This window comes from Lipophrys pholis (genome assembly GCF_963383615.2).
Source record: "Lipophrys pholis genome assembly, chromosome: 12".
Lineage (NCBI taxonomy): Eukaryota > Metazoa > Chordata > Actinopteri > Blenniiformes > Blenniidae > Lipophrys > Lipophrys pholis.
In genome coordinates, this window is record NC_137641.1 from 3,499,844 (window position 1) to 3,525,409 (window position 25,566).

At 46.1% G+C, this 25,566-nt stretch overlaps 1 protein-coding gene across 2 annotated transcripts; it reads right to left on the reverse strand.

The window, feature by feature from the left end:
* Window positions 1-1,284: 1,284 nt before the first annotated feature.
* On the reverse strand, window positions 1,285-20,573 carry LOC308118128 (prostaglandin G/H synthase 1-like). 2 transcript variants are annotated; one of them, XR_013935866.1, is made up of 12 exons: window positions 20,354-20,573; window positions 19,885-19,992; window positions 16,330-16,446; window positions 13,774-13,914; window positions 13,537-13,680; window positions 12,204-12,385; window positions 10,662-10,745; window positions 7,862-8,108; window positions 6,489-6,775; window positions 6,155-6,302; window positions 1,521-2,137; window positions 1,285-1,475 (listed from the first exon to the last, which is right to left on the reverse strand). XR_013935866.1 is itself a non-coding variant. In XM_080477398.1 (11 exons), the coding sequence occupies exons 1-11, from the start codon at window positions 20,358-20,360 to the stop codon at window positions 1,788-1,790; spliced, it is 1,815 nt and encodes a 604-aa protein (XP_080333524.1). In that variant the 5' UTR covers window positions 20,361-20,573; the 3' UTR covers window positions 1,285-1,787. The 2 variants fall into 2 exon arrangements, 1 of the variants encoding a protein (XP_080333524.1); XM_080477398.1 differs by having other exon boundaries at window positions 1,285-2,137.
* Window positions 20,574-25,566: the final 4,993 nt, after the last annotated feature.

The window sequence follows — 25,566 nt, forward strand, 5'->3', positions numbered from 1 at the left end:
TTCATATATCAATGTGATTTTAATCATTTCACACTACTTTCAACCTTGATATTTGGTTGTTGCACTTCTTTATGTTTCTTCTAACCTAATCACTCCACCTTGATAACGGTCAAATTATACATGAATAACGTGTTTTGCTGCAGGAAACGTTTGGTTTGACAAAACATGGTGACATTACAGTGAGTTCACCTGCAAATATAATCAATAAACTCTTTAAAAAACCCAATACAAAGCATATCACTGTACACATAAAACTAGTAGAAGTCTTCAAACACAAGCCCAAAGCTTTAAAAAAGTAATTTTCCGCATAGGTAAGTTGTTATTTTCTTTCTACAGAAAATTAACCTGTAGAAATGGAAATTTAAATCAAATTTGATCAAATGCCTTCTAATGGCAATGTATATAAATCCTATAGTACAGTACATATTGTCAATACTGTTTCAATCTCTGAATATTTACTAACATTATGAATGTCTGTACAAACAAACAAACTGTTTCTCTTAATGTCATTTTGCCCAAAAGAATAATCTTGCATTCCCACTTTCACCACTAGAGGGCACCGTGACCATGCACCATAATATTTTCATTGCTGCTGCATCAGCCAGACAGTTTGCAATTTTCTGTCTCACTACTGCTTTATGTCACTCAATCATCCATCCATCCATCCATCCATCTCGGTACACTCTTTTAGTTTTCGTTGACAGATTCATCTTTATCGTCAACCTGACGCGCTGCCACTTTACGTTTGTGTATATCGCGCTTTAAAAAAATATTTTTATATAAATGATGCACTTGTAATGTGTAATATTATAATAATATACTTGTTATATGATATGATATATGATATATGAAATATGATATGAAATATGATATGAAATGATATGAAATGATATGATGATATAATATGATATATGATATGATATGATATGATATGATATGATATGATATGATATGATATGATATGATGATTGTATTTCTGATTTTGTTGTTAATTGCTAAGCATGTAAATGTGGTGACACGTTATGTTATAAATGAAAGACTAATGTCTGTGATTCCCTGATGGAGGGAGGTGGAGGTGGCTCTGCATAATACCATGTATCACCTCGGGCGCCATATTGGGTTGGGTCGGCTCTGGGTTGGCTCTGGGTCGGCTCTGGGTTGAAGTGTTTTTGAAAGGTTTTGTTTTCAGTGGCTCCGAGCAACAAAAAGGCTGCAAAAGTTTTGTCTCTTCATTTGAAATGGTTGTAAACTGGCCTCAGTTAAAATGAGCAGACAACGATCCACACCATGTCTATAGTTTTATTTCAGCTGATGAAAATAAATCTACAGACTCTACAAACCTTTCCGACAGTGTGAAGTAGGTTTTCTGATTGTATCTTCCAAAAGGCACTGAACTCAAATCTGCGTTTGTTCAAGTGCGACACAGAAACAAAGCAAGTTGAGGAAAGAGAGAGACTGTGCGACTGTCCAGTGCTCTGCATTCACCACCTCCAGCGTTCACCACCTCCAGCGTTCACCACCTCCAGCGTTCACCACCTCATGCGTTCACCACCTCCAGCGTTCACCACCTCCAGCGCTCACCACCTCCAGCGTTCACCACCTCCAGCGTTCACCACCTCATGCGTTCACCACCTCCAGCGTTCACCACCTCCAGCGCTCACCACCTCCAGCGTTCACCACCTCCAGCGCTCACCACCTCCAGCGTTCACCACCTCCAGCGTTCACCACCTCATACTTTCCCAGCAGCCACCTGCTCAAACTCCATGTCAGGTTTTGATGCTCTGGAGTCATAGCTCGTCAGTCTGAACGCTCCCCGGTGGCGACGGCTCCTCCGCCGGCACACTGAACGCCACGTAGGGACACGTCCGGGTGTTCTGACACACCAGCCTCTTGAGCGTAGCGGAGTTCACTATGGCGAAGCCTGCTTCCCCGCCGAAGGTGCTCGGCTTCCAGTAGTCCGGCGAGCAGATGGGGTTTCCCAGGAGGCCCTTGAGGGAGAACGGGGCGCCCATCTCCACCATGCTCTCTCCAAATATGCTGCCCGGCCGCGTTTTTTCCAACAACAGGCCGGGGTAGAACTCCAGAGCGTCGATGTCGCCATAGAACTCCTCGAGCGCCACAGCAATCTCCTCGCTGTCTGTGGAAGATTAGCAGCAGTTCCAAACAGTGAGGATGGAAAATAAAGGATCTGTGTCTGTTACCCGACCTCATGATCGGGCTGGGGGCTGGGGGCTGGGGGCTGTGTCCCTACCCCCTACCCCCTACCCACTACCCACTACCCACTACCCACTACACTCTACCCACTACCCACTACCCTCTACCCACTACCCCACAAACCTCCTACCCACTACCCCTACCCCTTACCCTCTACCCACTACCCACTACCCAAACCAAGGTCTGTATCTCCCTCCAATCTACCTCTCTGTCTATCCTTTCCTTTCCTCTCCTCTATTTGTTGGGTTTTTCTCTTTTCTCTGTTAAAAGCACCGAGAAATGACTGTGTTGTATTTGGTGCTCTATAAATAAAAGTTGAATTGAACTGAATCTTTCAGTTTCCTTTCCATCTTTTGGATCCTGCCTTCAGATGTCCACACAGTGGATCATCTACCTCTGTCTACTGTTCCTCCAACGTCTCTGCTTTCTCTTCTGGGAGGATTTCACTTCTAGCAGCTCCACTAATGTTTATCCAATTTATCCAATATCTCTCCTCAGTATGTGTGTAAACTTGATTAATCTGGATCGTTCAGGGCCTCAGCTTTAATCCTGTCTGTGTAACGGTGGAGCGTCAAACTCAAGTCAGTTCAGGGTCCGATTCCACCCTCAATGGGCCGGACTGGGACATTAGTGCAATAATAACCTTTAAATTTCAACTTTAATGTTTTACTTTGTAGGTGATGAACATGTCTGTGTTTTTGCAAAAAAAACAAACACTTGTGACGGAAAATCTCAGCATGAAGCTAATTTTAATGAAACTTTCTGGTGTAAAATAAAGTGAAATGCATTGTGGGAGATTTTACAAACTCCCACTAACAGCATGGCTTTGAGGCTAATGCTAGTTTGTTATCTTTCACTGCAGCATCATTGATACCTCAGCTCAAGTGTCAGTCTCGTGTTGTGTCAGTACTTTTAAGAAATCTGTTTTTAAAAAGAACCCATGTTTTGAAAGTCATTAAAGGTTAAGCATTTGCTGGGTGGTTGTTGCCAGATTAGAGCCTGTTGCTGGGTAGTTTTTGCTGGATTGGAGCCTGTTGCTGAGTAGTTTTTGCCGGATTGGAGCCTGTTGCTGGGTAGTTTTTGCTGGATTGGAGCCTGTTGCTGGGTAGTTTTTGCCAGATTGGAGCCTGTTGCTGGGCGGTTTTTGCCGGATTGGAGCCTGTTGCTGGGTAGTTTTTTCCAGATTGGAGCCTGTTGCTAGGCGGTTTTTGCCGGATTGAAGCCTGTTGCTGGGTAGTTTTGGACGGTATTTAACAGGTCTACCCATCAGTTTATAGTTATTTTTGGCCACGATTCCAGTATTAATCACCGGCCAGCATGATGGCAGGTCCTGAAATATCTCAGATTTCCATGAAGTAATTTTGATATTCATGAGCACAGGACACACTGCTGTGAAATGTGGTGATCGTGTGACGAAGCTTTAAGCTCCTTGACTTCATTTATTCACAAACTGTACTGGACAAACTGGGAGAAGAGTAATTCTACCACATTCATGTGAAGGTGTGTCGGTGAAGCTTGTGGTGCTTAAGTTCAGTGACGACGCAGTGAGTCGGAGAAACGGTGGTGAGCAGGGCGCTGCTTCCATTAACGGCAGGAATGCTGGGTCAAGCTCCTCTCGCTGACGTGTAACAGTTGTTTATCAGAGCGTGGGATTCCATGGCGACGTGTCGTGATGGAGCAGCTCTCCACTCCCATCTAGTTGGGCTCAAATATGTACTGCAACTGATCCTCACCTACAGGTCACCGTCACGCCATATACAGAAGTATTCTTGTGTGAAGGGAGGGGACGAGGGGGAGGACAGGAGGGTCAGCTCAGACTTTACCAACTGGAGCAAGGACAATGGACTCATACTCAATGTGTCAAGAACCAAGGAGATGATTGTGGGCTTTAGGAGGCACATCATGTTCCTGTGATGATTGAGGGTGTGTGTCAGGATCCGGTGGGTCCGGTCCTGGCAGTTATATGTTTTATGTTTTGTGTTCTGTTTGTTTTGGTGAGTGTTGTCTTTCTGTTCTGAGCGTGGTGTTCCTTCCTCCCCCTCGCATTGTGACAGCAGAACAGGCGCAGCCGTGGGGGAGGACAACTCGTTCCACCTGTGGCTCATCAGCGGCTCCGCCCTTAAAAGCCTGGAGCTGCCAGTGGTCATCGCCAGTCCGTACTCCTGTGAGGATAGTCGTCTGTGCCAGCTCTCTCTTCAGAGTTTAGTCCATTGGTGATGATCCCATGAGCTCCCAACAGTTCCTGTTTTCCTGTGCACTCCCGGACCTCGCCATCCTCTCCCATCCGGCACCGTGGAGAAGCTTCTCTGCAGTCGTTGTCTGGGAGCTGAAGGATCCCCCTTGTTTAATAAACTTTTGATATTTTTCACCTTTCTAACAAACGTGGTCTCGTGTGTTCTGCATCTTGGGTCTGCCCTCCCGGAACCATGACAGTGTGGGCATTGAGGTGGTCCAGAGTTATAAATATCTGGGGGTTCATCTGGACTATAAACTGGACTGGTCACTGCAAATGCAGCGTACAAGAAAGGACAGAGCAGACTTATCTTCCTCAGGAAGTTAAAATCCTTTGAAGTCTGCAATGAAATGCTGAACCTGTCAATCAATGAGTTGTAGCAAGTGCAGTGTTTGTTGCTGTGTGCTGGGGAAACTGTGTGACGGCCAGAGAGAAGATCTGGCTGGACAAGCTGGTCAGGAAGTGTGGATCAGTGATGGGGAGGAGGGTGGTCACTGTCCATGGGCTGGTGGAGATGAGGATGAAGAGCATGATGAAGGCCATTCTCAAGAACAGTAACCACCCCCTGAACAACACTGTGGTGATCAGTGAGCGACTCCTCTCCATGTGCTGCAGCACTGAGAGGTTCAGAAGGTCGTTGGTCCAGCCGGCCACAAGACTGTACAACTAACCACTGGAATCTACATTTTATATCTCTATCTATCTATCTATCTATCTATCTATCTATCTATCTATCTATCTATCTATCTATCTATCTATCTATCTATCTATCTATCTATCTATCTATCTATCTATCTATCTATCTATCTATCTATCTATCTATCTATCTATCTATCTATCTATCTATCTATCTATCTATCTATCTATCTATCTATCTATCTATCTATCTATCACCAGATCACTGCTGACCCGAACCCCAACATTTAACTCGAATTTTCATGAATAACTGAAAATTGCTTTGTCTTTAGATTGTTTTTGCCTCTTCAGAGTATAAAATAGTCTGCCACAGTGGTACAGCGTTCAAACGCCACGACGGCTCAGCTGAAGACACCAGGACGTTTCCATGACAACGTTGCAAGTGAAAACTCGATTCGGTTTTAGAACATTTTCAGGTTGACACAGCAATGTTTTGAAAACGATGTTTGTTTCCACGGAAGCGACAGAAATGCTAAAACCGATGTCGTTATCATGTTGGGCCACTAGTTGGGGCTGTTGTTTATTTTTGTATTGGACCCACACACACACCAGTCCAGAGGATAATGTGTTATAAAGAATGACTAGAGCTACACTCGGTAGAGCGCACACCTTCACCAACACATTTGTTTGCAGAACCGAGTTAGCATCACTAGCATGATAGCAGTTCGCTCATATTGATGCTAACTAGCCTGTCAGGCAGCTACATCACGGTGAAACACTGAGCAGGGAGCGTCTCCATGGCAACAGATGCTGATCTCCTTTGATGTCATCCATTTTTCACCGTTTTTTCCGATTTGAAACAGTTTACCGTTAACGTCTTCTTTCATGGAATTTGAGTAGTTTTTGCAAAATGTTTGGTAAAATACATACATATCAATAAATAATAATAATAACAATAATATGTTTATTATTATTATCACATTATAATAAATATATTGTATTATTATTATAGATGATATAGGGAATAGAATAGAATAGAATAGAATAGAATAGTAGAAGGGGTTTTCTTACCAGTGAATTGTCTGAAGGACGTGTACGGCTTCAGGTTGAAACGCTTCCTGTACTCATTGAAAGGTTGTATTCGGAGCTGCCGCGACTCCTTTATCACCCCAACGGCGACTTTGGTCACCACGGCATTGATGTTGTGACCTCCACCGACCTGCAGGACCGAGGTGAGGGCAGCGCGTCAAAACTTCATCTTAAAACATCCCAACAACTCGTCCTGTAATGTAGAAACTCTGTGTGTGTGTGTGCGTGTGTGTGTGTGTGTGTGTGTGTGTGTGTGTGTGTGTGTGTGTGTGTGTGTGTGTGTGTGTGTGTGTGTGTGTGTGTGTGTGGTCGTCACCTGTCCCGCCCGCTGCAGAGAGAAGGCCTCCACCAGCGTCTCCACGCCGTAGTGCGTGAGCACGGAGGTGTTGTACAGGAAGTGTGAGTAGGGCAGCTGGTCGCCGGCGATGTGGAAGCTGTCGGGCATCAGTGGGTGCCAGTGGTAGAGCTGGCTGAACTCCAGGGCGATGCGGTTCCCGTACTGGAACTGGGAGCCGAACAGCAGGGCGGGGTCGAACTTCAGCTGCAGCAGGTAGCCGCTCAGGTGCTGCACGTACTCTTCGATCACGATCCGGATCGTCTCACCTGGCGGGGCGGAGACCAGACTACAGGTCAACCCCGAGTCAAGAGGTTCAGTGTGTGGAGGGATTACAGGGATTACAGGGATTACATCTTTGTCTCAGGTCACAATCTTGTCACATCCTACCGTTTACCTGCACACTCATAGGGCCACGAGCACACAGCAGCTCTCAGTCATAGAAACAAACACAGCAGTAGTCTATACGTGTGTGTGTGCTTCTGAAACCGACACACAACAAGATATTATCTTTAATTTACTCTATTAGTTACCTCCCGTCCACACAGGAACTTTTTCTTTCCCTCCATCTCACATTGTGCTTTTCTCTACTTATTTGGTCAAACAAAAGAAAAAGCACAATAAATACAATTTGCCTTGTTGTTGTCATTTTTAATAGTTTTATGTTTTTTCATGTTGTTATTGAAAAACTGTTGAAAAAATGTAAATGATAAAAAATGGTGTTGTCCCAGAAACATCAAAAGATATATATATAATACAAATACATATAAAATGGAAGAAAAACAACACAAAAACAAAAAACGGTTTATACGCATTTGAAAATAAGTAAACAAATAAATGAACAAATAAATGAATAAACCACACACACACACACACACACACACACACACACACACACACACACACACACACACACACACACACACACACACACACACACACACACACACACACACACACACACACACACACACACACACACACACACACACACACACACACGCTATTGATACTCAGCAAAAGATTGTTCTTATCTTTTTTACTGCTGGAAGAGAAAAGATAGAAATGGAGGTAAAAACACATAAATGCAGGATTTACTGTCTGTTATTGTGCCGTTATATTAATGTTTAATTTGTTTGAATTGTAGTTCAAACTCTTTTCATTACAGACCATTCCCAGGTGTTCATTTCAGTTTCACAAGCAAGTCCAGTTGTTTTTATAATCCAAATATTCAAACATGATGTAGTTATAATCCCAGTGGATTACAGTTAGAGAGCCAGTATATGTTTCTTCTTCTTCACATTCTCAGAACTAGAACTCCGAGCTGTGATGAAGACGACGGTGACCAGTCTTACCGATGATGATGAGGCGAGCCGTCTGGAAGAGCTGCTCGTCGTCCCAGACGGGATGCTGGGCCTTCAGGACGTCACACACCCGGTTGTGCTCCCGGAGCCACAAGGTGGCGTACAGCCCCAGGCCGGGCAGGAGGCCGAACACCTCCTGACCGATGGCCATCTGCCTGTCAGCCGCCACGCTGGGCGGGTAGCTCATCCTGACGGAGGCCTGGGACACAGTGGGGGGGAAGACCTCTCCGTTGACCACCTGAAGGGGTTAAAGCCATCAGCTGGAGGGATGAGGGGGAGGGGCAAAACCAAGAGGCGCCAATCTGGACAAACTACCAGGACAACCAACTTTGGACAACCAACAATATGGGAACGACATGTTTTTGTCGGCATGTATCACTGGTCCTAACATAGAGTATCCTAACATACTGCAGTACTGTGTGGTACAGCCTAGTACAGCTGCACAGAAGAAAGAACTCCAGAGGGTCATCAGAACAACCCAGAAGATTGTCGGCTGTTCTCTCCAAACTCTAGAAACACTAGAAGATCATTGGCTGCTCTCTCCAAACTCAAGAAGATCATCAGCTGCTCTCTCCAAACTCTAGAAACACGAGAACATTGTCGGCTGCTCTCTCCAAACTCTAGAAACACTAGAAGATCATCGGCTGCTCTCTCCAAACACCAGAAACATGAGAAGATCATCGGCTGCTCTCTCCAAACTCTAGAAACACGAGAACATTGTCGGCTGCTCTCTCCAAACTCTAGAAACACTAGAAGATCATCGGCTGCTCTCTCCAAACACCAGAAACATGAGAAGATCATCGGCTGCTCTCTCCAAACTCTAGAAACACGAGAACATTGTCGGCTGCTCTCTCCAAACTCTAGAAACACTAGAAGATCATCGGCTGCTCTCTCCAAACACCAGAAACATGAGAAGATCATCGGCTGCTCTCTCCAAACTCTAGAAACACGAGAACATTGTCGGCTGCTCTCTCCAAACTCTAGAAACACTAGAAGATCATCGGCTGCTCTCTCCAAACACCAGAAACATGAGAAGATCATCGGCTGCTCTCTCCAAACTCTAGAAACACGAGAACATTGTCGGCTGCTCTCTCCAAACTCTAGAAACACTAGAAGATCATCGGCTGCTCTCTCCAAACACCAGAAACATGAGAAGATCATCGGCTGCTTTCTCCAAACTCTAGAAACACGAGAACATTGTCGGCTGCTCTCTCCAAACACTATAAACACTAGAAGATTATTGGCTGCTCTCTCCAAACTCTAGAAACACCAGAAAATTGTCGGCTGCTCGCTCCAAACTCTAAAACAGGGGGCTCCAACTCGCGGCCCGAGACGATATTTAGTGGACTGCATCTTGCTATGACAGTATATTGTTATTGCGGACCTCCAGCGCACAGCGTGAGAGTAAACATTCAGGTTGATGTTGTATTTTCTCATTTAGTGAAGCGCATGAACCTTAACAGCTTGTTGGCTGTTAACACAGGACATGCAATCTCTTTTACAAGTAGGAAAAGTGGAGTGGGCCACAGCTACGTCATTACCGCAATCAGAGTTAGGAGTCAGCTTCATGGGCATATCTTCTCCACTGCGCACGCTTTAAAAGTTAATCTTATATTTTGACATCATTAATAGATCGTTTGTACTGACGTCACGAATTTCCCATGATGCTCTCTGATTCGCCATCTTTTATGACAGCTTTTATTTACAACACACCAGCAACCGTTGAAGAAGTGGCAAAATATTTCATTTTATATTGTGTTGCTGCTTTTTTGAGGGGATTTTCAACACAGAATGATCTAAATACATAGACTTACAGTAGTAGACCTCTACTAGATTGTAGACATACTCTTATAGATCGTTTAGTATACGGTGTAGACTGGAGGCTCTCTACACATATATAAACGATCTACGAGCATATGTCTATGCTGTCGGCTCGTTGGAGCAGACGTTCACTAAGGGACAGATTGACGGCAGAGTTCATTTATTAAAAGTCCCTCATTAGTTCTCCGACAGGACATTTCTTCACCAAATGGACGTCTTCAGCAGCCACACAGTGCAGCGCTCTGGGGAGGTGATGGAGGCCGGGGGTGGAGCTCAGGGAGTCACGGTGCAGGTTGTTTTGACTATCAGAGTAAACCCGGCGTACCGTAGGAGAACCAGCACACACGGAGAGAACATGAAAACTCCACACAGAAAGGCTCCTGATGGGATTTGCACTAGGACCCTTTATTTATTTTTTTAAACTAGGACCTTCTGGCTGTGAGCCGAGAAGCTGTGGACTAATTTACACGGACGTTGTGTCTACATCGTCCTCAAATTTTAACAAATTGCTGTAGGGGTACACCTCACCGCACTCCTCTGTCTTACTGCAATACCGAGCTTTATCTGGAATGTTCAATCCTTGATTCATTTGGGAAAAATCACATGAATCCAATACGAAGATATGTTCTTATGCAGCTGTATACATAAAAGATGGCGGACCCAAGCGCATTGGAGAAGATCATGGGAAATCTGACGTCAGTTGCAAACGATCTATTGGCAAACCATGGCAGGAGGACACTCCACACAAAACACTCTTCACTCCTGGTTGCCCACTAACAACTAAGAAACCAAACTAAACTAGACGAACTAACTAACTACATGAACAAAGCAATCAGCAAAGCAGCAGTCAGAACTTTAAACCTTAAGTTTGAGTTTTGAGTTTAACTCCCAGAACAGAATCACATCTATATTGTAGATTTAGCCATTACACTAAACCCTGGATGCATGAAAACAGATTGGATCGTCTCACCTGATATTTAAGTTTTCCATCTTTGTGAAGCCGGAGCTTAAGCTGACGTTCCAGATTGTCTCCATAAACGTGACCTGCGTCGACCTGGAAGAGTCACAACATCACACGGAAACCACAACGTCAGAGAACAGACAAACACCAACATGATAGATCAAATTTTATTCAGTTCTAGAATAAGGTTCCATGTACTTAGTGGTGCATTAGTGAGGAACTGTGATGTGGGAATTTGGAGGCTTATTGACAATCATGCTGTCAAACTGGGAACTTCCTACTAGAATAGAGCTTTGAGATCCAATAAGACCAGACTTTTGACATTTCCTTGCTCATGGAGTCACAGTCTTTTTCAACATGTGTGAATCAACAGTGTAAAACGGTTTGGGGTTTCTCACACGGTGGAAAAGTTTTATAGAAGTGAAATCCATAAGCATTTACTAGTGATGCACCGATACCGATATCAGTATCGGTCCTGATACTGATACCGGTACGGGTCCCAATACCCCAGTATCGGTCTCGATACGGACCGATACCACACTCAGTATTCATAAAAGATTGTCCATACAACCCGGGGAGTATTACGTGACGACAGCGCCAGCAGTAGGTAGACGAAAGAGGGTGAGCGATGTCTGTGGTTTGGAGATTCTTTAATATCAATGATAATATTTACAGTAAGACAGACTGTAAATTATGTTAAGAGGAGGAGAGCGATAATTAGTACAATACCAGCAACTTCATCACCAGCAGAGTGAGCTGGTCGCTCAGTAGTTTAACTGCTACTTCGAGTGGTGCTACATGCTACAAAGTATGACTGATCAAAGTATGACTGATCAAAGTATGACTGATCAAAGTATGACTGATCCGCTCATTAACGTCGAGCTCGGCAACTGGCAGAGAGACTCTATGCACCGCTACACACCGCTTCGCACCGCTACGCACCGCTAGGCACTGCTAGGCACCGCTATGCACCGCTACGCACCGCTACTGTAGAATGTGAGACTGATGGAGGAGACGTAGCGTCGACGCAGAGGCTGATGGAGGTGGTTCACAGCAACGCACAACCTCCCGTCACACTTTGTCAACATACAGAGTATGAATTAGGCTTTATGGAATGTCAGAACTACTCAGTATCAGCAGTCCGTTAACCTTCCAGGACCTGCCGTCCACATATGTGGACATTATTTTGGGTTGTCTAGAGTCTAGACCACAATACTAAACTAGTTCAGGTCTTAGGAGGTTAAAAAAGTGTTATCGGCGCATCCCTACCATTTCCCACAGTGAGGTGTGGGTGGGGGGGTTAGGGCCTGGCATGTGGTGTTAGCTATAAGCAGCATTATGTCCATGTATGTAGAAGTCTTTAAAATATAGTTTGTCATTTAACAGCGTATTTTTGGGCCGTTTCTTGATGTCATGTAAATACTTCCAACTCGGAAATGGGAATTTCCCAACTGACTTCCCAGCTCCATGAACTCCAAATGCTATGTGTGTATTATTTCTGTTGTTAACACACACACACACACACACACACACACACACACACACACTGACCCCGTGTGCCAGGGCCTTGGTGAAGCCCAGGCCCATTCGATTGAAGGTCTTGAAGAACTGATGGGTGAAGTGTTGGGCGAAGAAGGCGAACATGAGGTTGCTGCCCTGCGGGTCGGGTCTGAACGTCCTCCTCTTCAGGAGCCGCTCCACCAGCAGCTCAGGGTCAGGCAGCTCAGCGTGGCCTGGACGGCAAGACGCATGACAACACACAGATACGCCACGCCTCTAGTCAAAACACGGCGTCTGAGAGCAGAGCTGCCCCGGCAACATGATGACACGATGCCAGCGAGCAAGCCAAGGTCAGAACGCAAATCACTCCCCCGATACACACTAACACTACTTTTGCTCACAAAGTATCAGGGGAGTCAGACATGAGGCCTGGGAGCCAGAACCGGCCCAGGGGCAGAACCGGCCCGGGGGCAGAACCGGCCCGGGGGCTAGAACCGTCCCGGGGCCAGAACCGGCCTGAGGGCCAGAACCATCCCGGGCACCAGAACTGCAAAACTTTCATTGCGTTTCATTGTCCAGCAACACGACGACGGTGGTCAAGTCACTGAAAACGCAACTTTTTGAAAACTCTCTGACTCCGTCTCCATGGAAACGCTGCAACTGGCCATGCGCATCACGGCCGTATTAAAGATCTCCTGCACATGCTCAGTAGAAGAACAGTAATGTCCAGAGTGTCATGACTCCCAGTCTCGTTTTCTCTTCAAGATTCTTGAATGAAAACGCTGTACTTTGTGACATTTAGGCTCCGTTCACTGCAGGTTCTGATGCTCAATTCAGATTTTCTGCTGGGATCTTATTTCTCTGCCTGATCGGTCACGTTACACTCTAAACTCCACCTCCAGCAGACTGCAGCGTGAACCTGTTCGGACTGACGGTTTCAGGCTCCAGAGCGCAGAAGACGCTGCTGACAGAAGTAAATCTGGACGCCACGTCGGTCAGCAGCAGATTTCCCACCAGGCCTGGGTCTGGTGGCAAATCTGCTGAATTGCAGCTTTAACACGGAAACAAAACTGAAGATGTGAGCCACTGAGCAGAACGTCAGGATTGAGCCTCATTTCTCTGCAGTGTGAACGAGCTTTTACACTGTCAGCCTAATGTGACCCAATTCTGATGTTTTGCTGATGTGAGGCACAGATCAGATGTCAGATGCGTGAGGTTTGTAGGCTGATGTAATCGTGAGGTCCGATATGAGTCGCTTGATAAAATCTATAATACGAGTTGAGATGGGGAAGAGAGCCATCAACCGCCTCCTCTATAATATCCATTGTTCCCTAAAACACCCCATTGATCTGAAGGAATAAAAATTCAGCTTTAGTGATCTAACCTTTGACCCCCACAGGTGTGGGGCAGTCTTCGGGCACTGGGGGCAGAATCCGAGTGTAGTAACTCAGGTTGTAGTACGACTCCCAGCTCAGGTAGCCATATTTGGAGTTATAGGTCGGAGGGCTGGGGATCAGGTTGGACCTCACTGCGGACACACACACACACACAAAGGAGTGAGGAGATTAACGGTGAAGACGCGCCGTCCTGGAGGCGTCGACGGGATCGTCTCTTTCCGAACCTGTTAAAACCAGCCGCATCAGCACCTCCCGCAGGAAGCTGGCGTTGATGATGTCCCACAGCCAGCGGAAGTGTGTGAGGATGTAATGCACCACATGTGGGCTGGGCTTCAGGACCTGACGCACCCTGGTCCAGAACTCAGCTGTGACGGGAACAGACACAGAAAGTTCACTCAGAAAAGAAGGAAGTGTGGACACGCGGGGATTCAGCTGGAGGCCGGAGTGGAAATCCACCCGACATAACCGAGTCGTTGTGTCATTGTCCAGCAGAGCGGTTTTCTCCTGCTCCGACTTGTTTCTGCTGAACAAGCCTCCAGACTCCTGAATTACCACCCATGTTTTCCGGTTCCATTGATTTATTAAGAAAGAGAAATGCAGAAAGCATTTTGGGCTAATTATCAGGATTAGTGTGGTGTGACGAGGCCGCCGCCGGGCCTGTAAACCGCCGCCTCACCGTGACTCAGCTGGGGAGCAGGAGATGACAGAGATAATATCAGGCTGTGTTACCTGGGCGGGTGCTTGATGAAACGCCCCGAGGACAAAAGCACCAGCTGAAGCTTCTTTTCTCAACGTAACAATAGAGAAAAGAGAGAAATACACATTTAAATGCTTTTCTATTCAGTTTCACATCTCAAAATCAATGTTTCCTACTCAACTGTGAAGCTTTGGAATGAATAGTGTGTCGCAGTGGTGCAGTATGGAAGTGAATGTGGCTCACAAATCTATTTGAAATGCATTAACAGAAATGCTTTTTCATTTTCAGATTGAACTGCATGTTTTGAGTCATAAATACAAATCAATAATCAATCATCCAAACTGCATTTTAATTTTCTTATACAAGTCTGCTTATTCTGTGCCTTAACTAAAATGAAAAAGAAAATGACGTTTAAGTTTTGATTTTCAAAAGATGCTCCAGCCAATAGGGACCAAAATACATTTTGAAATATCAATTCTGAAAATTAAAAAGCATTAGCAGAAAGGCTTTTTCATTTCAAGGTTCTGGCTGCAAAGTTTGACTCATAAATAAAATGATTAATGCATCATCCAAACTGCATTTTCATTTTCTTATTCAGGATGAACATTTTGTTTCAGAACTCAAAAGAAACCCTAAAGAGGGAATTGCTTTTTCACTTTCATGTCCGCGACGCAAAAAAAGGTTCAATATTCAATCTGAGTTCCAAACGGTGCAGGAGAGTGACGTCAGCAGCCGCTCTCGTTCCTCTGACTGCCTCGTGTCTGAACGGTGGAACCAGGAAAGTGAGACAACAGCCTGGCAGAGGCGTATTGTCAGGTTCTCTCATAGCGAGGGAACGAACCGTGCTTGTTCTGTGATCTGCTCACGTTCTGTGAGGTTTTGCAGTCACTGAACATACGGTGGTCACTGAACGCACCGCGGCTGTTGAAGGTACGGTGGTCGCTGAAGCACCGCGGCTGTTTCAGGTACGGTGGTTGTTGAACGCACCGCGGCTGTTGAAGGTACGGTGGTCGCTGAACGCACCGCGGCTGTTTCAGGTACGGTGGTTGTTGAACGCACCGCGGCTGTTGAAGGTACGGTGGTCGCTGAACCCACCGCGGCCACTAAACGCACTGCGGCGGCTGAACGTACAGTGGTACACAGTCGGGGCTCCTCCAGACAAGTCAAACAAGCATTGAAGGATTCAGTGAACACGTCTTTTTATTAAACTGATTCTCCTCATTCAGTAACTCTAAAGAGCTGCTTTGCCCCTCATGTCTCTTCTCTTGCTCAAGCTCAGATATGCACAGCGCCCCCTGGTGTATTAGATGCGCAGCACAATCAGAAGCAGTAGAGCCTCTGACGTCACTCTCCTGCGCCGCTTGGAAATGCTCAGTGGAATTGAATTTTGATCCTTTTGTTGCTGGTCGGACATGAAAACGAAAAAGTAATTCCCTCTTTCCCTCATGAGCTAAAGTGGGTCTGAGGTGTGAAACTCCAGGAGTCCCACTCCGGCCTCGCCAGGGAGTCACTGGAACTGAGAACTGGCGAAAAGGTGGAAAAAACAAAAGAAAAAGAAATAAAAGAACAGTAGTTGGGGTGAGAGAAGCTGTTTCAGAATTCATTTAGATGCTAATCTTTCTCTTTAAACTTTGCTGCGGCTGCATGACAACGTGTTATTCTTGCATTTGCTGGTCGTTACATCAGATGTACTAACATTACTTCATGTATATGTTATTTTTTCATCCCATTTCCCAGTCGTCCTGTTTGACCCTCCCTTCCTACTTCCCCTCCCTCTCTTATTTCTCTGTCCTATCGAAGCGCTTCATTTGTTTTCACAGTGCGACTGCGAGCCAAACGCATCTGATCACATTTGGAGCTGCAGGGTTTTTAAATGAGTGGATTCAGGGATGAACTCCACAGTCTGCTCTCGTCCAGCTGCTCAGATTATCCAAAATATTTCAGTCTAGACAAGTTTAACAGGCAGAATTTCCTCGTGTAAAAACAACAAACACAACGTGAGAGCATGTGTTCCAGAATGCTTCAGATTCCTGGTAAGAGTAACAACCCGGGGGATATGAGGACTGAGAGGAAGCAGACTCACGGGAGGTGCAGTTCTGGCCGTGGTAGCCGGTGCGAGTGCAGTCACACTCATACTTGTCGTCGGTGTAGCGCACGCACACGCCCAAGTGCTGGCAGGGGAAGGAGCAGCATGGATTCACTGGGAACAAGAGGGCAAGCTCATGTCACACCTTCAACTGCTTACAGACGGACAATTCATGAAATCAGACTCTGGCTTTATTGAAAACATCTGTCTGGGGTTGAATTCAGGACTCCTTCTGGGGCCAAGTATGTCTTCTACTCTGAAATGGAAGCGCCACATCGAACATTAAGCAGTTAAAAAAAAAAAAATCCATTTGAATGAAGTCAGATGTCCAATTTGAATTAATACACAAGACATTTACAGAATTGTTGAAGAACAAAAGACAGGAAATGGTCACATTACTACAGAAATGGCATAACTAACTACGTTCTTTTCACACAATTCAAAATTGATTTCAGAATTGTGCTCGTTTCACCACCAAAGGCTGTAAAGCTCAAAACACTGAGGAACAAACCCACTCTCTCAATACACACAATTAAAAAGACGTTTTCCTGATCTGCTCTATATCTTTAATAACCTCTTGTGATTTGCAAATCTTCTTTTGACATCCTAAGAGCAATACAAGCCTCAGTAGCAATGGCCACTCAGAACACCACCAACGATTTACGTGTAAACGACGTCTGAAACGTGAAACGCTTCAGTTTGAACCTAAGAACTGCTTTTTCACACCAATTTCATTTGTTCTTGAAACAGTTTAGATTTCTATGCCCTGATTGTAAAACACACATGCATCAGATTTAGCCATTATCACGAATTTAAACATCATTAAAACATCTTGTTAACTAGAGCTACACTCGGTAGAGCGCAGACCTTCACCAACACCACATTTGTTTGCGGAAGCAAGTTAGCAGCCAGTCCCGGCTGGTTCAGCTGGTAGTGCATGAGACTCTCCGTCTCAAGGTAGAGGGTTCATGTCCCATGCCGGGCGCCACCTTCCTGTGGGCTCTCCACCTGCAGGAAGGTTCTTAATGGTGTAATGTGATCTGGGTGACGGTGCTCAGACTGACACCCCCACCACCTGGAAACGGATAAGAGGGAGGTGATGGATGGATGGATGGATGAATGGATGGATGGATGGATGAATGGATGGATGAATGGATGGATGGATGGATGAATGGATGGATGGATGGACCGAGTTAGCATTGCTAGCAAGTTAGCCATTCGCTCATATGGATGCTAACTAGCCTGTCAGGTAGCTGAAACACTGAGCAGGGAGCGTTTCCATGGCAACAGATGCTGATCTCCTCCATGTGGAGCCTCTCATCCACTTCGTATGGCACATTCATTCACTGTGCTTTAGGATTAATTCAGAAACATTTTGTCGTTAACGTCCAAACATGTAATGGATTGATCCTTGATGATGATAAATCATCGCTGGAGAATTCATTGAATTCAGGTTAATAGTTTTTGTGAAAAGTTGGTAAAATATATACATAAACCAATAAATAAATACATTCAGCCAAATGTCGTTGGCGAAGGTAAAGATCTGCTGTAGGAAGGAAAACATCTCAACTCCTGTTGTTTCCTGCAGCGATCAGCAGGTTGAAGAGAGTCTGCGGTGACATTTCCTGGCAGCTCTAAACCAATTCAATCAAACATCACGCTTCATTCTCATCTCCTTGTTTCAGACTCATTAACTAACGAGTTGTAACTCAACAACAAGGTGACGACACGGAAAGCAGACGGGCGTCGACTTTGCTCGCTGTGGGACTGGCCCGATCCTTTTCCTGTTTCCACTGCAAACATTTGGTCACGGTCCTCCTCACGAGAGAGCAAACACTCTGAAGTGATTTCCATTAGAGAGGAAAGATAAGATTCCTGGATTTGATGAGTGTGGGAAGGATCGGCTGTGTGAAAAGGCCTTTTGTTCTCCCACAAACAGAGAGAGAAGGAGGGAGAGGGAGGGAGAGGGAGAAAGAGGGAAAGGGGGCTTTTTAATGGACCGACAAGCCGCAACATGCCGGCACATTAACGCAGGTTAGTTTCTGCGTGAGGAAATAAAAGTGGATCAGTTACGACGTGCTGACAGATTAGCCAGAATCCCACATTCCTCCTCCTTCGCATTATTTATGGTGATGATCTGACCGATTAGTGCAGCGTTATGAGAAGTGTGAGAAAAAACACTCTACTTCTGCCTCACTCATGCAGAAGCATGCCTCTGCTGTGCAGCGTCTCCTGGATCGCCGGCCGCCCGGCGAGCAGATCACCGGTCTGAACCACGCCGACTCGTCTGACCTGCAGCCCAACGAGGCTCAACCTGCATCTCACCCCAAAACAGTCCGATTATAAGTGAGGAAGGGATTGTTTCCAACATGTAGGTGAAGAGACCTGCAGGTCAGATGCTATTTCAAACTAGAGCTACACTCGGTAGAGCGCAGTAATTCACCAACGTTAGCTCTTATCAATGCTAATTAGCCTGTCGGGTAGCTACATCACTGTGAAACACTGAGCATGGAGCGTCTCCATGGCAACAGACGCTGATCTCCTTTGATCTCCTCTACGAGGAGCCTCTCATCTGCTTTCTATGGGACAGTTTTTCACGGGATTTATTCTGACGTCTGATGACGTCTCAGAATCTGATGGATTGATCCTCGATGATGATGAATCGTCCCTGAAGATTTCATGGAATTCAAGAAAATAGTTTTTGCAATAAGTTGGTAAAATATACATATAAACCAATAAATTAATTAATAAATACACGCAAACAAAATCATAACCTTCTCGGACAACTTTGTTGGGCACCCAACTTTTGTTGGTGAAAGCAATAAACAAACAAACAAACAAAACAAACATATAAATAGATACACGCAGATGAAAACATAACCTTCACGTCCATCTTCCACTGGCGAAGGGAATCAGTGTAATCTAGTCTAGAATCACAAACGTTAAGCTCCCGTTGTTTTGTTGTTCTCGTGTGTTCATGACTGAATTCAAGCAAAATACTTGAACGGCAGGAGAGAAAAGGATTTGATGGGACTGTAGTTTTTATTTTATGCTTATAGTATCTCTGTTGTAAAAAAAAAAAGAGCGTCAATGAAAGCTTTATGCTTTTTGTAATAAAAAGAAAATGGGTAAGAAGTGCAGTGTGTTCGAGGTGGGCTGAGCTGAGCAGAGAGGAATGTGAGTGAGCTGATAACGCCGCCCCGGGGCAGGATGGTAGTTTGTGTACATAAGAGGTGGGAGATGTGGCCTCACAGGTCAGGCAGCAAAAGGATCAGTTGGATTCTCACCTTCAGGGAAACTAAAAGTCAAATCACAACCCGAGTTTCACAATCCAGGAAGGAGTGATGTGTATCAGTGAGAGCCACTCGGGGAGGAATTGTAGGAGTGATGTGAGGAGGAGCAGCCTGCCGGGGCCTGTCCTTGTTATCAGGCAGGAGGAATGTCTGGTGGCCCCATGGCAGAGGCCACCTGATTAAACCTGCTAGTGAATCACAGCAGCACCGGGAGGACAGCGGACAGCCAGACTCCACCGAGCCCTGGCCTTTGGCCTACCTGTGCTGGAGGTAACCTCATGGGCGTGGCAGGACGGCTCCGGCAGCAGCAGCAGGAGGAAGAGGAGGAGGTGGAGGGGCAGAGCACAAACTGAACCTGGGACAGAGGCTGCAGCGCAGCACAAAGCATTTCATGGAGAGAGTCAAGACTTTTTAAAATGTACAGTCAGGAACATTTCTAATGCAAACAGCTTCAAATCACACAAATTTAGACTTAAACTTTCTGTTAACAGAAGAAACTTAATGAAATAATCCAAGTTGTAGGAAGAGTCAGGGGCGACTTAAAGAAGACAAGCAGATCAGACCGAAGGAGAAAAAGAAAAACCCTGAAAAGAGAGAGAGAGAAAGAGAGAGAGAGAGTAAGAGACAGACAGACAGAGTGAAAGAGAGAGAGAGTGAAAGAGAGAGAGAGAGAGAGAGAGAGAGAAAGATTCCCCCGGCAGGAGATACATGGGGGCTCCAACACTCACCTCTCATTACAGCAGCCTCAATTCAGGAGAATTTCATTCCAACTCAGGCAACCAGAGGAAAAGAGCAGTTATCCTGGAGGAGGACTGGTAGAGACAGAGAGAGACAGAGAGGGAGAGAGAGAGGGAGGGAGAGAGAGAGAGAGAGAGAGAGAGAGAGAGAGAGAGAGAGAGAGAGAGAGAGAGAGAATCAGCAGTCCAACAGGTTCCCTCCAGTCTCACTGCTCCTTTACGCTCAAGCAAAAACACAAAAAGGGGGGGAAAGTGGGACGATGACTTCAGCCGAGTGCCGCTTTCTCCCTCTTTACCGCCTCCTGCTGGTCCACCGGCAACACTGCACGCAGTTCACAGTTTGGGGCTTTTCCAACAACAAGAACCAGGTTCTAGTTCAGGGCTGGTTCTGAAATGAGCCAGAGAACCGGTTCTTTTCCCTCCGTTAACGGAGCCAGTAGAGCCACGTCACTGCGTCACTCCAAAACGTGAAACGTCACTGATTTCAATTTCTCACTGACGGCGCTCATCCAGGAACCAGGAGACGGACTGGAACAGTGGTTTGGTCCGGGTCGCTCCACCTAGTCGGACCTGAACCTCGGATGAATACATTGAGTCTCCTCGCGTCTCTTCCGCCTTGTAGGTAGTGATAACTCTGCCCCCAGCTGATGATGTGTCAGACCCCCTCTGGCTCCGCTCTGGCCCGGCGTCTAAGGAGGCTTTTCCACCAGAAAGAACCAGGTTCTAGTTCTGGTCCAGGGCCAGACTTGGCACCAGTTCTTTGTCTTTCCACCACCAAAGCCCCAGACTACCAGGGGTTAAACTGGTGCTAAGCTGGCCCCACTTCGTTGCTGGGCCAGAGGGGGGCCAGAGGGGGGCCAGAGCAGAGCCAGAGCGGAGCCAGAGGGGGGCCAGAGCAGAGCCAGAGAGGGGCCAGAGTGGGGCCAGAGAGGGGCCAGAGTGGGGCCAGAGTGAGGCCAGAGTGGGGCCAGTGGGGCCAGAGCGGAGCCAGAGGGGGGCCAGAGCGGAGCCAGAGAGGGGCCAGAGTAGGGCCAGAGAGGGGCCAGAGCGGAGCCAGAGAGGGGCCAGAGTGGAGCCAGAGAGGGGCCAGAGCGGAGCCAGAGAGGGGCCAGAGTGGAGCCAGAGGGGGTCCAGAGCGGAGCCAGTGAGGGGCCAGAGTGGAGCCAGAGGGGGGCCAGAGTGGAGCTTGACGCATCATCAGCTGGGGGCGGAGTTGTCACTACCTACAAGGCAGAAGAGATGCTGAACCGGCTTTCTAAAATCGACAGTGAACATGGAGCCCCGGAGTGGTTATAGAGAAAAAAATAACGCGTAAGAACGATATAATAAGTTGTTCCCTGAAGTTAATAACACGAGGGAACAAGATAATTTAATCCAGGATCACAGAGCCGTGGCTCTTCAGAGTGGTGCACAGCTCCGTCAGCTACGTCGACATATATTCTAGAACCAGTTCTTTTCAGGCTTTTCATGGTGACGTCATTGTAACTAACTCCACCTCCAGGTCTTGTACGGCGTTCTGACGGCAGGCTGAGGTCTACATGAGGCAGCAGGGGGCGCTCCGCTATGAGACGCTCCACAGAACGTCTTTATAATGAAGCCAGACTTTAGGTTCATCAGGAACTACTAAACAAACTACAAACTACTGCAAATGAAAGTTGGAGGTTTTAGAGCTAAAATGAGCCTTTTAATGGCTTCATGTGAAAGAGAACTTTAATCAGAGTGTTTACCTAGGTTACCATGGAAACGGCTGTAGAGCAGCGTTCTATCATTCTACACCTCCATTCCTCCATGTTGAAGCTTTTGATTCAGACACGTCCAGAAATAAAGTGAAAGGAGCAGAAAGTCACTATGGAATGTTGGAATGGTGAAAAATAAGACCCAAGATCATTCATGTTGTTACTATTATTACTATTATTAGTATTATTACTATTATTATTTTCTCTATGTCCACTCTGGGGCTCCGGACTGAAACAAGACGGAGGTGATAAAACCCCAACAGAGCGACGAGGAGACTCAATGTTTTCATCCGAGGTTCAGGTCCGACTAGATGGAGCGACCCGGACCAAACCACTGTTCCAGTCCGTCTCCTGGTTCCTGGATGAGCGCCGTCAGTGAGAAATTGAAATCAGTGACGTATCACGTTTTGGAGTGACGCAGTGACGTGGTTCTACTGGCTCCGTTAACGGAGGAAAAAGAACCGGTTCTCTGACTCATTTAAGAACCGGCCCTGAACTAGAACCTGGTTCTTGTTGGTGGAAAAGCCTCCAGTGCTGACCTGACTTATTTCCCCTCAGGCGTGGATCCTTCCAATGGAAGATGTTTTGATTTATTTATGTTTTATAAAGTCTGACAGGGAGAAATGTGTGAAATACAAAGCAGCAACAGAAACATCTGGAATAAAAGCAGATGTTAAACTGATGTCCTCAAACCAACGTCACACATAGAAGAGAAAGACCCAGTTTAGATGTTTCAGCTGAAAATGCATCGTTTTTCTGTTTTTGTTTCAGTGTGTGTGTGTGTGTGTGTGTGTGTGTGTGTGTGTGTGTGTGCGCGTGCCCAAAACAATATGCTATAAACACGAACAGTGGGAGTACACGGACATTTGTATGGACAGACGACCGTTTCCATGGAGATGGAGTTGTCGTGTTCTAAAATAAGGTGTGTTTTCGACTGTTTCCATGGAGACGGTGTATTTCAAAAAAATTGAGTTCATTGCATTTCGGTGTCTCCGAACACAGTTGTCGTGTCATTTTCACCTGAAAACATTGACCCTATTTCTCTCGCACGCTTCTGGGTTTGAGCTTTATTCAATAGTTTTTATAGCATTAACACATAAATTCCTGTTTACATGATGAGTGACCATCAGATAATGAGGTGGTGGAGGCCATCATAAAAGCTCCACCTCCAGTTTGTGTTTTGTTTACTAAATGCAATCTTTCCTGTAAAGCAACGTGGAAATCAAAAACGTGTGCAGAAGCCAACCAGCCAGCTACAGCCGGGTCAAGGGCGCAATACCATTTTGTGCCACAAGGTGGTGCAGTGAGTGACTTCCTGTCTCTTCCCTGACAATCGAAGAAGCAGCAGCAGCAACAGAACTGTAATGTTAACGGGAGCTCTTTGTAACTGAAACTGTAACAGCGACTCACTACTGCCACCCGGAGGACAAGTGTAGCATTATTAAAATCGTGCACACTGCACCTTGATGCTTGTATTTCATATGAATGTGCGTGAGCAGGAGGCGGCACCTTTCTTCTACTGGCTTCCATTTGATTCCAGCCTCTGTGCGTTTGCATTATTTGGTTTTTCAACTTGGCCGAATCCGTGTAAACACACCACCGTATTTATCTTTATAAAACCAACAACTTGTCCCTGACGTTTGGCTGGATGTGTCACGTCTCAGGTTTGGAAGGTCAAGAGAGTCACGGGCTGAGTCCCGGCAGGAAACGAGTTTCCGTCAAACTGACCAGATCTAATCTGGTTTTTAAATCGTTTTTCTTTATTTTTAAACACTTAAACACAAAGTGTCACACGGTTTGGTTAAAAAGTAGATTTCAGTTCATGCAAATAAATTCAACTTTAAGTTAGACAGTTGATGGATTAATGGTTAAACGATGATACACAAAACTATTGCTGTGTTTTGGGTTAACGTGACAACGATGCTTAGAGCCACTGAACATGTAACTTTTTGAAAGTGCTTCCTGTCCATGGAAATGGGGGAAAACGCAACTTAGAAAAACAAACAAACACGTGGTCTCCAACCTCTCAGACTCCCTCTCCATGGAAACGGGGAAAAAAACTGTGGATGTGGAAAATGGAACTTTTTGAAATTCTCTCCATCTTCATGGAAACAGGTTTAAAGCCCGACTTTTTGAAAACGCTTCATCTCAGAGGACACGGGGGGAGAATGCAACTTTTTGAAAACACCTGAAGTCCGTCTCAGTAGAAACGGGGTAAAACGCTACTTTTTCTAAACCTCTCAGACTCCCTCTCCATGGAAACGGGGAAAAGAACTTTTTAAAAATGTCTCAGACTCTGGGAATGTGGAAAATGGAACTTTGTGAAATTCTCTCCATCTTCATGGAAACAGGTTTAAAGCCCGACTTTTTGAAAACGCTTCATCTCAGAGGACACGGGGGGAGAATGCAACTTTTTGAAAACACCTGAAGTCCGTCTCAGTAGAAACGGGGTAAAACACGTGTTTAAAACTCTTGGGCTCCGTCCAAACAGAGAATGAGAAGACGAAGGTGTGCAAACTGCAGATGAGATATTTGATTTCCAGGATTGGTTTGGAGCGACGCCCAGCTGAGCTGCCGCCGTGCCGGCGGGAACAGGAGCAGATTTACAACGTGGAGGAGAAAACAGACGAGATGGAGAAAAACTCTTATCAGTGATTGAATCACACATTCCTGGAGCCGGAGGAAACCTCACCTCCTTCCACTGATGCAACCACTGCATGTTGACGGTGGACAGAACAGAACCACCGCATGTTGAGGATGGACAGAACAGAACCACCACATGCTGAAGATGGACAGAACAGAACCACTGTATGCTGAAGATGGACAGAACAGGACCACCGCATGTTGACGGCGGACAGAACAGAACCACTGCATGTTGATGATGGACAGAACAGAACCACCGCATGTTGACGATGGACAGAACAGAACCACCGCATGCTGAAGATGGACAGAACAGAACCACTGCATGTTGAGGATGGACAGAACAGAACCACCGCATGTTGACGATGGACAGAACAGAACCACTGCATGTTGAGGATGGACAGAACAGAACCACCGCATGTTGATGGTGGACACAACAGAACCACCGCATGTTGAGGATGGACAGAACAGAACCACCGCATGTTGATGGTGGACACAACAGAACCACCGCATGTTGAGGATGGACAGAACCGAACCACCGCATGTTGATGGTGGACACAACAGAACCACCAGGAAACAGATTGCATGGTTGTTTTCGGTCACTGCTTGCAGCGACACGTCAGGACCAGAACGGCTCAAATCTATTAAATGACCATCAAATGTGTTTTCTGAAGTTCAGTCGGTGAACCCTCCGCTAGAAACTCCACTTTCCTCCAGCTGCGGCCATAAACCTCCTCCTGTAAACAAACTCCCTCCGGTCGGCGGCTGACAAACTTCAGCATTCTTTGGCCGGCAGATAAATATTTAGACACGGTGGATTTTTGAGGT

Coding starts and splice junctions, on each gene's coding strand:
- LOC308118128 (XM_080477398.1), bottom strand. Junction 8,109..10,661: donor ATGGAAAACTTAAATATCAG/GTGAGACGATCC, acceptor TAACCCCTTCAG/GTGGTCAACGGAGAGGTCTT. Junction 2,138..6,154: donor GTCCTTCAGACAATTCACTG/GTAAGAAAACCC, acceptor AATCTTCCACAG/ACAGCGAGGAGATTGCTGTG.